This window comes from Scyliorhinus canicula, chromosome 15, assembly GCF_902713615.1.
Source record: "Scyliorhinus canicula chromosome 15, sScyCan1.1, whole genome shotgun sequence".
NCBI lineage: Eukaryota > Metazoa > Chordata > Chondrichthyes > Carcharhiniformes > Scyliorhinidae > Scyliorhinus > Scyliorhinus canicula.
The window spans coordinates 126323782-126337688 of NC_052160.1; the positions used below are offsets into that span (position 1 = coordinate 126323782).

Genomic DNA, 13907 nt, shown 5'->3' on the forward strand with positions numbered 1-13907 from the left:
GCATTTCAGTTACTCCCAGCCCACATGCAATGCTGAAAAAGCACTTCATCTTTCCTGAAAGCTGCCATCATCTCCTTTCAGCTGTCAAGTTATCTCAGGCCTGGGAAACGTGACCAATTATTGTAAAACCTGCAAAGCAGAGGCTTCCTGCCTCATTAGAATATTTAAATTGCCAACATGCTTCCTGGGAGTGGATTGGCAGCTCACCGTTTACCCATTTCCGTTAAATTCATCATGGGTTATTAGGGTCTGGTTTAGCACACTGGGCTAAATCGCTGGCTTTTAAAGCAGACCAAGGCAGGCCAGCAGCACGGTTCAATTCCCGTACCAGCCTCCCCAAACAGGCGCCGGAATGTGGCGACGAGGGGCTTTTCACAGTAACTTCATTTGAAGCCTACTTGTGACAATAAGCAATTTTCATTTTCACTCACTTCATTCATGGGTGGGTCGGAGGAGAATTGGGGTCAGAATAGTGATTTTTGAATTTAAATATCTGCCCCAATCACAAACCACCTGTTTTTGGTGTTAAAATTCAACGTGACACTTGTGGAAGCATCTGGAACTCGGGGCCATCAATGTAAGACAGTCACAAATAAATCCAATGGGGAATTCAGGAGGAATCTATTTACCCAGGGAGTGCTCAGAATGAGGTATAACAAGGGGTAGTTGAAGTGAAGAGTATGCATGAGTTTAAAGGGAAGGCGAATAAACACACGAGGGAGAAATAAATTGAAGGATATTCTGACAGGGTGAGATGAAGCAGAGTGGGGACGATCGATGTTAGCTTGGAGTAATAGCTGCTCCAAGGAAATTGAACAATCCCTGGACTTGCAGCTGTCAGATATTCCTCTTTCAACTACTTATCCTTGTCCAACTAAGAGATAAACCTCATAAAACCTTTGAAAAGCTCCCATTTTCTGAATGATCAGGTGCGAACATAGCCCTTCACCTCTAATAAATGCTCAATGCAATTGGGTTGAAGTCAGTCTTTCTTGATGTCCACAGCTGTCAAAAGAGAGCGAGCGTCTTCAGGCCATGATGGCTCACCTGCACATGAGGCCATCAGATCCAAAGCCCTTTGCGCAACCTGTAAGTATTTCAGCTGCAGTTCCAATCTAAACCACACTCTTATTAACTTTCAAATTATATTTCTGTAGCATCTTTCAGTACCTCAGACCCATCCAAAGTGCTTTATAGCCAATGAACTACTTTTGCTTTGTGGCCACTGTTAAAATGTGGGAAACATGGCAGCCAATCTGTGCACAGCAAGCTCCCACAAACAGCCTTGAAATGATGTGTAACTAATCTGTTTCAGTGATATTGGTTGAGGGAAATATTGCCTCGGACATTGGAAAAATTCCCCTGCTCTTCTTCAAAATAGTGCAATGGGACCTTTTACCTCCATCTGAGAGACAGGCAGGGCCATGGTTTGATGCCTCGTTCAATAGACATCATCCATGACCTTCTGACTGAGAGCCCAGCGAGCCAGCATTGAGCCAAAGCCGTTGAAGAGTTTGGGATGGTGTGATGCACAACATATCTTGGGAGCTGTATTTTACTGACTCATTGCCCCATTAGTTTGTGTGTCTCACTAAACAAGTGCACAATTTATTGAACGTAAATTCTGCAAGAGCAGAAGAATCGGCAAAAAGTGAGTCACTGAAAGTGTGTTGGTAACTATCATCTGTACTTAGTGTAACATAAATGAAGGAGCGATACATTAATGCAATTTCAAGCTGGGCTATATCCCAAGAGACAGTCTGACTTGGGCTACAATCAAGTTGTGTTAAAATAAATAAATCTCATCTTTTGAGCTTTGGAAAAAAACCCAAGGATGGAACAAAATGATTTTCATTATCAAATTAGTAAATGAGTACTTATTGTACAGTCCAACCAATGTTTGGTTTCTTTCTGTCCTGTTCCATCTGTCTTGAAGCACTAATCTGTCATCAATTATTCTACTCACCTGTCCAAACGATTTGAACTCCTCTCTCCCTCTCTCAGTTCCTCTCTCACTTATTCAAGCTATTCTATTCTTCATCCCCCTGTCGTTCCTTACTGTTCCCCTTTTGTCCCTTCCTTCTTTCCTTCAATTTCCTCTTTCATCTCCGAGCGGCATGGTGGCGCAGTGGTTATCACTCTTGCCTTCGGCGCTGAGGACCCGGGTTCGATCCCGGCTCTGGGTCACTGTCTGTGTGACGTTTGCACGTTCTCCCCGTGTCTGCGTGGGTCTCACCCCCAGAAATCCAAAGATGTGCAGATTAGGTGGATTGTCCACGCTAAATTGCCCCTTAATTGGGAAGAAAATAATTAGGTACTCTAAATTTAAAAAAAAGTTCCTCTGACATCTCCTCCCTTTCTATTTCTTTCTCACTTCCTCGTTGCCCAGCTCTCTTATTCTGCCATTCTCTTTCTTACCTTCGTCTTCTCTATTCCTCTCACACTCAAACTTTCTCTCCTCATTTCCAAACAATTCTCCAACTCTCCTGGCTTCTTGAGAAATATGAACCGAATATAAATTTGATTAATTTTTATGAGTGGAATCGGGTCACTCAGTCAGATCACAGAGAACGGGAACATTGAAACTGCCACCTTACCCGGCAGCCAGTCAACGCGACCACATTGAAGTCAATCGTACACTCTGGCAATCCACTGCCTGTGTCTTACTCCTGGGAGGTCGATAATGAAAGGACTTTATTTCTGTTGCACCACTCACTAATGCAGGCACTCCAAAGCACTTTGCAGTCAATCAAGTACTTTCAAAGTGTCGCCACTGGATGTGCAACAGCCTCCCATAAGAAGCAATCTGATCAAGTCCAGCCAATCTGTTTCAGTAATGTTTGTTGAGATATTAGGCAAGTTACTTAGGAGAACTCCCCTGCTCTTCTTTCAATAGCACCTTGGGGTCATTTAAATCCACCCAAGAGAGCAGTTAGCTCCTCAGTTTAACATCTCATCTTCAAGATGGCATTCCCAAGTATTGCAGTGTTCTTTCGGTGTCGCACGGGGAGTGTTAATCTAGACTTTATTTAAGTGCCTGAAGTGGGACTTGGGGCAAGAGAGTGATATCCACCAAGCCATGACTGACACCTGGAAAAGATAGAGCCTTAAAAATTAGGGGCGGGATTCTCCCATACCCGGCGGGGCGGGGGGTCCCGGCGGGACGGAGTGGCATGAACCACTCCAGCCTCGGCCCGCCCCTAAGGTGTGGAATCCTCCGCACCTTCAGGGGCTAGGCCGGCGCCGGAGTGGTTCGCGCCCCGCCGGCTGGCGTGGAAGGCCTTTGGCGCCACACCAGCCAGGGCCAAAGGGACTCCGCCAGCCGGCAAGAGTCCGCGCATGCGCGGGTGCGTCAGCGGATGCTAACGTCATCCCCGCGCATGCGCGGGGGGGTGGAATCACCTATGCGTCAGCCATCGCGGAGGCTGACACGGCCGACGCATAGGAAAAGAGTGCCCCACGGCACAGGCCCGCCTGCGGATCGGTGGGCCCCGATCGCGGGCCAGGCCATCGTGGGGGCACCCCCCGGGGCCTGATCGCCCCGCGCCCCCCCTCCCCCTCCCCCCCAGGACCCCAGAGCCCACCCACGTCGCCAGGTCCCGTCGGTAAGGGATCTAGTCTGATCCACGCCGGCGGGACTGGCAAAGAACCAGCGGGACTTCGGCCCATCGTGGGCCGGAGAATCGCCAGGGAGGCCGCTGCCAACGGCCCCCAACCAGCGCAGCGTAAACCCCGCCCACCGCCCGAAAACCAGCGCTGGAGAATACGGCATCCTGCGTTGTAGCGGCGGGGTGGGATTCACGCCGCCCCCCCAGGGATTCTCCAACCCGGTGGGGGGGTCGGAGAATCCCACACGTGGAATCTGGTTGGTTATTCAGTGACCCCCTGCTGGGCAGTGCACTGGTGTAGACACCATCCGAGGATTGTGATGAGAGGCTTGTTCACAGCCCCTGCCAAGGCTCTCAGGTGAAGAAACAGCATTTCTCATCAGAAGTAGGTTTCTTAAAGAGTGTCGCCAGTTTGAGTGACCATGCAGTGTTGTTGCCCTGTCCCTAGATGTCGCTAGCTTCTTAAACTGGCAATCAGTAAGATTTCTTAGGCGGTCGCTGACATCTAGTGGCAGATGTTCAGTATTTCACCAAACTCTATTTTTTTTTTCCCCCCAATCTCCTTTATATTTATATTAAGGGTATGGATGTCGCTGGCAAAGCCACCATTTATTGTCCATTATTAGTTTCCTTTTGTGAAAGTGGTGGTGAGTCACATTCTTGTATTGCTGCAGTCCATCTGCTAAAGATACTTCCTAAAAGGCACAAGTTTGCAGTGTGTTGGAACGCTCTCCACTTGCTTGGGTGAGTGCAGTTCCAATAACTCTCAAGAAGCTCAACACCGTCCAAGATAAAGTGCCCCTTTTACCACCTTCAACATTCACTCCCTCCACCACCGATGCACAGTGGCAGCTACGTATACCGTCTACAAGATGCACTGCAGCAACTCACCAAGGCTCCTTAGGCAGCACCTTCCAAACCCACGACCACTACCATCTAGAAAGACAAGGGCAGCAGACACATGGTAACATGACCACCTGGATGTTTCCCTCCAAGTCACTCACCATCCTGACTTGGAAATATATCAGCATTCTTTCACTGTTGCTGGGTCAAAATCCGGGAACTCCCTCCCTAATAGTACTATAGGTGTACAGAGACCACAAGAATGCAGCTCACCATGACATTCTCAAGGGCAATTTGGGATAGAGTTATAGAGTCGGCCCATTGCCTCTGTGCCAGTCAAAAACAAACACCTAACTATTCAAATCCCATTTTCTAGCACTTGGTCCATAGCCTTGTTTCCTCTAGGATCACAAGTACACATCTAAATACTTCTTCGATGTTATGAGGGTCTCTGCCTCCACCATTTCAGGCAGAAAATTCAAAACTCCCACCACCCTCTGGGTAAAAAGGATTTTCCTCACATCCCCTCCAAACCTGCTGCCCCTTACCGTAAATCTCTGCCCCCTGGTCATTGACCCCTCCACCAAGGGGAAACGTTTCTTCCTGTCTACTCTATCTACGCCACTCATAATTTTAGACATCTCAATCATGTCCCCCCTCAGCCTCCTCATAGAATCCCTAGACCGCAGAAGGAGGCTATTTGGCCCATCGAGCCTGCAACCCTCTAGAAGAGCACCCTACCTAAGCCCAATCCCCCAACCTATTCCCATAACCCCATCCAGGGGTAATTTAGCACAGCCAGTCGACCTAACCTGCACATCTGTGGACTGTGGGAGGAGCACTCGGAGGAAACCCATGCAGACATGGCGAGAATGTGCAAACGCCACATAGACAGTCACCCGAGGTTAGAATCCAACCTGAGTCCCTGGTGCTCTGAGGCAGCGGTGCTAGCCACTGTGAGCCACCCTCCCTCCCCCGCTTGAAGGAAAGCAATCCACGTCTATCCAATCTCTCTTCATACAAACACTCCAGCCCATCCAGCAACATCCTGGTAAATCTCCTCTGCACACTTCCCAGTGCGATCACATCCTTCCTATAATGTGGATTCCAGAATTGCACACAATACTCTAGCTGTGGCCTAACTAACGTTTTATACAGTTCCAGCATAACCTGCCTGCTCTTAAAACTCTGTGCCTCGGCTAATAAAGGCAAGTATACCGTATGCCTTCTTAACCACTGTACCCACCTGCTCTGCTACATTAAGGGACCAGTGTACATGGACAGCAAGGCCTCTTTTATCCTCAGTGCTTCCCAGGGTCCTGCCGTTTATCATACCTTCCCTTGCCTTGTTTGTCCTACCCATGTACATCACCTCACACTTATCTGGATTGAATTCCATTTGCCACTGATCAGCCCATCTGGCCAGCCCGTCTACATCCTCCTGTAATCGAAGGCTATCCTCCTCACTATTTACCCCCCAACAATTTTTGTATCATCTGCTAACTTACCGATTAACCCGCTCCTCCATTCATATCTAAATAATTTATATAAAGCCCCAACATAGATCCCTACAGGACCCCACTGGACACAGGCAGAATTAAAGGCCGCCCCGGCCTCTTCCTGCACTGTGTGGCATCGGCGGGGCGTTCCCCATTGAGACCTGAGATAGAGGGGTCAAGCATCGGGGACGACCCGTCTAATCCCGACCTGAAAGGACTCTGTTTCTTTATGGTTACATCACGCCCGAAGTGTGGGTGAATACCGGCCTGGATCTCAGCCAATCAACCGGCGGAAAAACGCCCCGCCAAACTCGCCCAAAATGGCACTTAGGAATGTTTCCATTAAATCATGCCTTGTGAAAATAATTTCCTGAATAATAAATTCCTGAATTCCTATTGATATGTGACATGCTGCATTCCACGCCATTTTACTTCGAAGGAATTTTCCTCTTAATTTCCTGGTTTTCCCCTCTCACACTTTGCTTCCTGACATCCAAGTCTTCAGTTTCCTCTGCCGCACTCTGCTCTTATTCGCTGTTTCTTGAACCTTCATTAAAATAAAATGCAAAGTTCCAAATAAACAAAAAATTATTTTCCTGTCCGGCTCTGTCGTTCTGTGCTTCCAATCTTCATCCTCCCCCTCCCCACGTGTCCACGTCACTGACACTGTCTCATACATCCCTATGGCATGAGGAGCATGACATAGATATAACTTCTTGTAACAAATTTAGGTCACATTACTGCAACAAACCAGTTGCTTGTTCACTAAAGTGGACGGTCATGAGGTAAGCAGAGTAGGAGCTGCACAGAACATAGAGGTTATAACAACAGGTTATAAAATCAACAACGACTGAACAGCCTGGGGCTCTTTTTGCGAGAAAAGAAAAGCTGGGAGTGACCTGGTAAAGGTCTTCGAGATAATGAAAGGGTTGGACAGGGTGGATGCGAAGAGAATGTTTCTTCTTGTGGCGAGACCGGAACTGGGGGCCATAAATATAAGACAGTCACTAAATAATCCAGTCATAAACTCGAAGAGAAACTTTACCTGGAGGGTGATGAGGATGTGTAACTCACTGCAACAGGGAATCGTTGAGATGAATAGTATCGGCATGTTGAAAGGGAAGCTGGGTGAACGCATGAGGGAGACAGGAACAGGAGGATATGGTGATACGGTGAGTTTAGAAGATGCAGGAGGAGGTTGATGTGGGGAATAAACACCAACAAAGACTGGTTGGCCCTTGTGACCTGTTTCTGAACTACAGACTCAGTGTTACTTATATATTCCCTCATGTTCTGTGTGTAACTAACCTCAACAGGGTGCCTGTTGACTACATCAACTTTCATACCAGTAGACAAGGGAAAAGAAAAATGGATGTGCCCTGATTCCTCTAACTAATTGCTGGAAAGTGCACATGAGCAGGTATCAATTGAAGACAGACTGAGTTCAACATGTTGCCCTGCTTGGTGGTATAGTCTATCAGCATTTACTGTTTAGGTTCATCCCTGAACAATGGCCCTTTGGGTGAGCTCTAGTGAGTAACCAATGCCAGTGTACCCAATGAGCGTGGGCAACATCAGGAAAAGAGGAGGAAATAAAATTATTGGTTTTGTAAGTGCATTGTAAAATCATCAAGATGTGGCTGTTCGAGGAGCATTCATTGTGGCCTTTACTCGTCTTGTCTTGGGGCCTAAGCAGGATGCTCTCAAGTGACACATCTGTTAATTGGAACTGTTAATCGGTGGAACAATGTCATTTAGCGGAGAAAGTCTGGATTCCCCCGATTCAGGCTACACAGAGTCTGAAACTCCAGACGATTATCAGTGACGCTTATTCTTTCTGTTTTCTGTCCTTTTCCCCTATCCTGCGCAATGTTCATCCTGCTGGTCGCTGTTTGCTGTCAGCTGAACCTGGTGTCGAATGTCACGCTTTCCAAGGGTTCTTCAGACATTTTCCCAGAAAGTTTACCTCACACGCCAACCTCAGCCGCCACACCAATTACCCCCATGAGGCAGGGACCCTCTGTCATCAGCTCGGCAAGTTTGCACAATATGGGAGCCATTCGGAGAAGGCATTCCGACAAATACTGCATGCCGTTATCCTCAGGTAAGAAACTTTCGATTTTCAATGTATTAGTTCATGAGTTGAAAATATAGGATGATGCAGCACAGCCGGAGGCTATTCAGCCCATCAAACTGGTGCGGTCTCTTTGAAAGAGCTATCTAATAATAATGTTTATTAGTGTCACAAGTAGGCTTGCGTTGACATTGCAATGAAGTTACTGTGAAAATCCCCGAGTCGCCACATTCTGGCGCCTGTTCGGGTACACGGAGGGAGAATTTAGAATGTCCAATTCATCTAACAGCACGTCTTTCGGGACTTGTGGGAGGAAACCGGAGCACCCGGAGGAAACCCACGCAGACTTGGGAAGAACGTGCAGACTCCGCACAGACAGTGGTCCAAGCGGGAATCGAACGTTGGTCCCTGACGTTGTGAAGCAACAGTGCTAACTACTGTGTTGCCGTGCTGCCCATCCTCTGCCCTATGTCCAATACCCTGTAGATTTATGTCCTTGTCATCCCTGGCCTATGCAGATCACGTACAAGGACACGAGAATTAGGTTCAGGTTTTGGTGAAGGGGCGGGGCTGGTCACAATGAACAGGGGCAATGTTCAACTGAAAATGAAATGAAATGAAAATCGCTTATTGTCACGAGTAGGCTTCAATGAAGTTACTGTGAAAAGCCCCTAGTCGCCACATTCCGGCGCCTGTCCGGGGAGGCTGGTACGGGAATCGAACCGTGCTGCTGGCCTGCTTGGTCTGCTTTAAAAGCCAGCGATTTAGCTGAGTGAGCTAAACCAACTCCTGATTACTCTCCAGTGAGTGATTCATATGGACAGGCTCAAGGAGAGTTCAGAGGCTCTCCCCCGCCCCCATCGCATACCACTCCCCATCGTGGAGTAAGGTACATGATTGATGTCCATGAAATGAAAGTCAAATGTGACCAGAGGAGATGCAGAAACCTGGCAAAGTAATGATCATCACCTGGAAAGGCAATGCGTTCCTGAAGTGGTGTCTGACAAACGTTTAGCTGCTTATTTAAAAATATGGTTCAATGGTTTAGAGCATCGTCATAAGGCACAGCAGCATAGTCAGTAATCATATTGCTGCACCAGTAATCCACTGCCCAGGATCAATGTTTCCCAGACATTAGTTCAATTCTCACCATAACAACTATGGAGCTTAAATCGAATTAATTAAATAAATCTGGAATGAAAAGACAACGGGTGGGATTTTCTGGCCGTTCACGCCAGCGGGATCATGAAGTCCCCCGTCGGCAAGTGGTGTATTCAACGGGAAACCCCGTTGTCAACAGCGGAACTAGAAGATATCGCTGCATGCCACTGGTGAGCTACAGCGGGAGGGGACAGACTCCATTACATCCAGGGGGAGACAGACTCCATTACACCTTGGAGGGGGTAGACTGCATTACACCCAGGGGGAGACAGACTCCATTACACCTTGGAGGGGGTAGACTCCATTACACCCAGGAGGGGACAGACTCGATTACATCCAGGAGGAGCCACATGATTGGTGCTCTGATTCCTTTCAAGGGTGGTGCCTACTCCGGTCCATTGAACGTCTGCACACTGAATCGCCCAAGCCTCCTCTTTCATTCACTATCCCATCAGTATTCTGCGTTGCACCTTGGGCACAATGAAAGGCCCATGTGTGTGAGTTGGGCAGTCAGAAATAATTGAAAATCAACAGAAGGTAGAGAACAGGAGGAGAAAGCACACAAAAAAGCCCTGGATAATGGGGACTGATGGTGGAAGTAAAGTCCAACTGATATAAACCCTGAGCACAGAATCAGATGTTGCTTACAGCCGATTTGTCTGTACTTGCTCTTGTGAAGGAGTAATTCACCGAGTACCATTCTCCCACCTTCTCCCTGTAACCCTGCATATTCTTTCTTTTCAGATAGTTATCCAATTCTCTCTTGGAAGCCTCAGTTGAATCTGCCTCTGCCACATTCTGAGGCCGTGCTTTCTAGATCCTAACTACTCGCTGTGTGAAAACGGTTTCCATCATGTTGCTATTACTTTCACCCATGACCTTAAATCTGTGCTCGCTTGTTCTTGATCCTCCCACCAATGGAATCACATATTCCTTTCCACTCTGTCCACTCTGTTATGTGGCACTGTATCACATAATTTTTGGAAGTCCATGAAAACCACATTGACGTGATTACCCTCGTGATCTCTCTCTGTTGCCTCATCAGAAAACTCTAGCAAGGTAGCTAAACAGATCCATGCTGGCTTTCCTTAATTAACCCACATTTGTCCATGAAACTATTAATTTTGTCCTGAGTGAACATTTCCTGAAGCTTCCTCTGTCAGCGAGGGTAAACTGACTGGCCTGTACTCACTGGGCTTATCTTTACACACATTTTTCACAATTATGTAACATTTGCAGTTCCCCAATCCTCTGACATAACCCCTGAGTCTGAGGAAGACTGAAAAATTCTGGCCAGTCGCTCCACAATTTCCACTCTCCCGTCCCTCAGTATCCTTTGATGCATCTCATCTGGCCCTGGGACCTGCTCCTTCTCAATTTTAAATCCTTCAAGTGTTTGAATTATCTACTCTTTCACCATGTCCTAGGCAGCATCTTCATCCTTGGTAAAGACAGATGCAAAGTATTCATTTAATGCCTCACCTATTCCATCTCACCGGGTGTAGATCCCCTTTAAGGTCCCTAATTGGCCTTGCTCCTCCTATTAACACACGGTCTCTATTTATATGCCTGAAGAAGACTTTGGGATTCTCTTTTATGTTGACTGCCAGCCTCTTTTCATACTATCTCTTTGCTTCTCTTATTTGATAATTTAATTCCCCTTTGAACCTTCTTTATTCAGCCTGGTTCTGGGCTGTATTATGCACCGGACATCGGTCATAAGCAGAAATCTTAATTTTTATATATTTCACCATCCAGAAAGCTCTGGATTTGTTTGCTTTACCTTTTCCCCCTCATGGGAATGTACCTCAAATGTGCCCTGACTGTCTTTCCTTTAAGTGTTTAGTGGTTCAGTTATTGTTTTCTCTGCCAACCTTTGATTCCATTTTATCTGATTCACCGGAGGAAGGAGCAGTGCTCCGAAAGCTAGTGTTTGAAACAAACCTGTTGGACTTTAACCTGGTGTTGTAAGACTTCTTACTGTGCTCACCCCAGTCCAACGCCGGCATCTCCACATCATGGCTTCCAATTTATCTGGATGAGGTCCATTCTTACCCCATTGAAGTTGGCTTTCCCCCACGATATTTATTCTTACTCTGGATTGTTCCTCGCCTTTTTTTATACACCAGCCTAAACCTTACCATACAATGATCGCTGTTCTCTAAATGTTCCCCTAAATGGTCTAGCGATGCCCCCATTCCCGTATCAGCCTCCCCGGACAGACGCCGGAATGTGGCGACTAGGGGCTTTTCACAGTAACTTCATTGAAGCCTACTCGTGACAATAAGCGATTTTCATTTCATTTCATTTTCATTGGACTGGGAGGGTGGAGTATTTTTCCTGAACACACTCTAGGAACTAGTTCCCCTCTATTCCCTTTAAACTACTGACATCCCAGTATATACACAGATAATGTGAGTAAGGATTGATACCAAGCACTCGGCATTAACACAAATATGTGTGCTTTCTGATTTCTTACAGAACTTGCTCAGAATCATGAATTTTACAAGAATGCAGATGTCCGACCCCCTTTTACATACGCTTCCCTCATCCGGCAGGTGAGTGAACAAAACCCATCTCTTTATTTGGGACATGGTTTGGGGTCCTGGCTACTGTAACCCCCTGAAGGCACGTCCTGTGAGAGATTGACACTTCTGCCATCTCCCAAGGAGAGAAGCATCATTTTGTATAATGACGAATGAGCAAAGATCCTGAAAGGTGTAATGTCACAGAGTTAACAGTTTCACCACTCACGTGATAACGCTAATTTATAAGAACAGGCGGGAATTAGGTACAATTACATTGCATTTTTTACAGCACCAAAACAGGCCATTATACCCAACTGGTCCATACTGGTGTTGATGCTCCACACAAGCCTCCTCCCAGCCTGCCGGAAGATTTGAGGAGGTGGGGATTGTTTCTTTCGAGTCTTTGAGCTACGGCAATTGATGCTTGAACAATTATGAGGCAAATTGTTGCAGGAAAATTATCCTCTGGTGAAGTGTTTATCGGAGTGAGGATTGGATTGGATTGGATTGGATTTGTTTATTGTCACGTGTACCGAGGTACAGTGAAAAGTATTTTTCTGCAAGCAGCTCAACAGATCATTCAGTACAACAGATCATTCAGTACATGGAAGGAAAGGGAATTAAACAAAACTCAAGAAAATACATGGGAATACATAATAGGGCAACACAAGATATACAATGTAACTACATAAGCATTGGCATCGGTTGAAGCATACAGGGTGTAGTGTTAATGAGGTCAGTCAATAAGAGGGTCATTTAGGAGTCTGGTGACAGTGGGGAAGAAGCTGTTTTTGAGTCTGTTCATGCGTGTTCTCAGACTTCTGAATCTCCTGCCCGATGGAAGAAGTTGGAAGAGTAAACCGGGTGGGAGGGATCCTTGATTATGCTGCCCGCTTTCCCCCGGCAGCGGGAGGTGTAGATGGAATCAATGGATGGGAGGCAGGTTTGTGTGATGGACTGGGCGGTATTCACGACTCTCTGAAGTTCCTTGCGGTCCTGGGCCGAGCAGTTGCCATACCAGGTTGTGATGCAGCCCGATAGGATGCTTTCTATAATGCATCTGTAAAAGTTGGTAAGGGTTAATGTGGACATGCCGAATTTCCTTAGTTTCCTGAGGAAATATAGGCGCTGTTGTGCTTTCTTGGTGGTAGCGTCGACGTGAGTGGACCAGGATGGATTTTTGGTGATGTGCACCCCTAGGAATTTGAAACTGCTAACCATCTCCACCTCGGCCCCGTTGATGCTGACAGGGGTGTGTACAGTACTTTGCTTCCTGAAGTCAATGACCAGCTCTTTAGTTTTGCTGGCATTGAGGGAGAGATTGTTTTCGTTACACCACTCCACTAGATTCTCTATCTCCCTCCTGTATTCGGACTCGTCGTTATTCAAGATCCGGCCCACTATGGTCGTATCGTCAGCAAACTTGTAGATGGAGTTGGAACCAAGTTTTGCCACGCAGTCGTGTGTGTACAGGGAGTAGAGTGGGGGCTAAGTACGCAGCCTTGCGGGGCACCGGTATTGAGGACTATTGTGGAGGAGGTGTTGGTGTTCATTCTTACTGACTGTGGTCTGTTGGTCAGAAAGTCAAGGATCCAGTTGCAGAGTGGAGAGCCAAGTCCTAGGTTTTGGAGCTTTGATATGAGCTTGGCTGGGATTATGGTGTTGAAGGCGGAGCTGTAGTCAATAAATAGGAGTCTGATGTAGGAGTCCTTGTTTTCGAGATGCTCTAGGGATGCGTGTAGGGCCAGCGAAATGGCATCTGATGTGGACCGGTTGCGACGGTATGCGAATTGAAGTGGGTCAGAGGTTGGAAGAAATTTCTGTCCAAACTTTATCCAGTTTGAATAGATCAGAGAGCCAAAGGAAAAGGCATAGAAAGACGCAATGAAATGTGATTGAGATGGACTGTTCCGGGGGAGAGCTTGCATTGGCATTGAATATGATGGAACGAATGGCCTCCTTCTGTTCTCTAAATTTTGCTGTTCTATAAACGATTACAACTGTGCCAATTTCATAACGCCCCAATCCCATCTCTCCACAGAGAAGATGCAGGATGTCTCTTGAACTGATTGTTACATTTGACCACAGTCTCAATTTGTTTGCAATTCCACCACCTTTTGCATTGGGTACGGGTGTGATGCTGTCCTTTCCTATCTTGTCCACAATGTCTCGTGTTACCCTGTCCTGTCCTACA

The 13907-nt window shown here is 46.9% G+C and overlaps 1 protein-coding gene across 5 annotated transcripts in view; it reads left to right on the forward strand.

The window, feature by feature from the left end:
- The window catches only part of foxp4 (forkhead box P4), a 483722-nt gene that overhangs the window by 427091 nt on the left and 42724 nt on the right, over nt 1-13907 (forward strand). For all 5 annotated transcript variants that reach the window (XM_038819852.1, XM_038819849.1, XM_038819853.1 and 2 more), the window contains exons 10-12: nt 1006-1089; nt 7853-8054; nt 11667-11743. In XM_038819852.1, coding sequence (XP_038675780.1) covers nt 1006-1089; nt 7853-8054; nt 11667-11743 — 363 coding nt within the window. The remainder of the gene's footprint in view (nt 1-1005; nt 1090-7852; nt 8055-11666; nt 11744-13907) is intronic.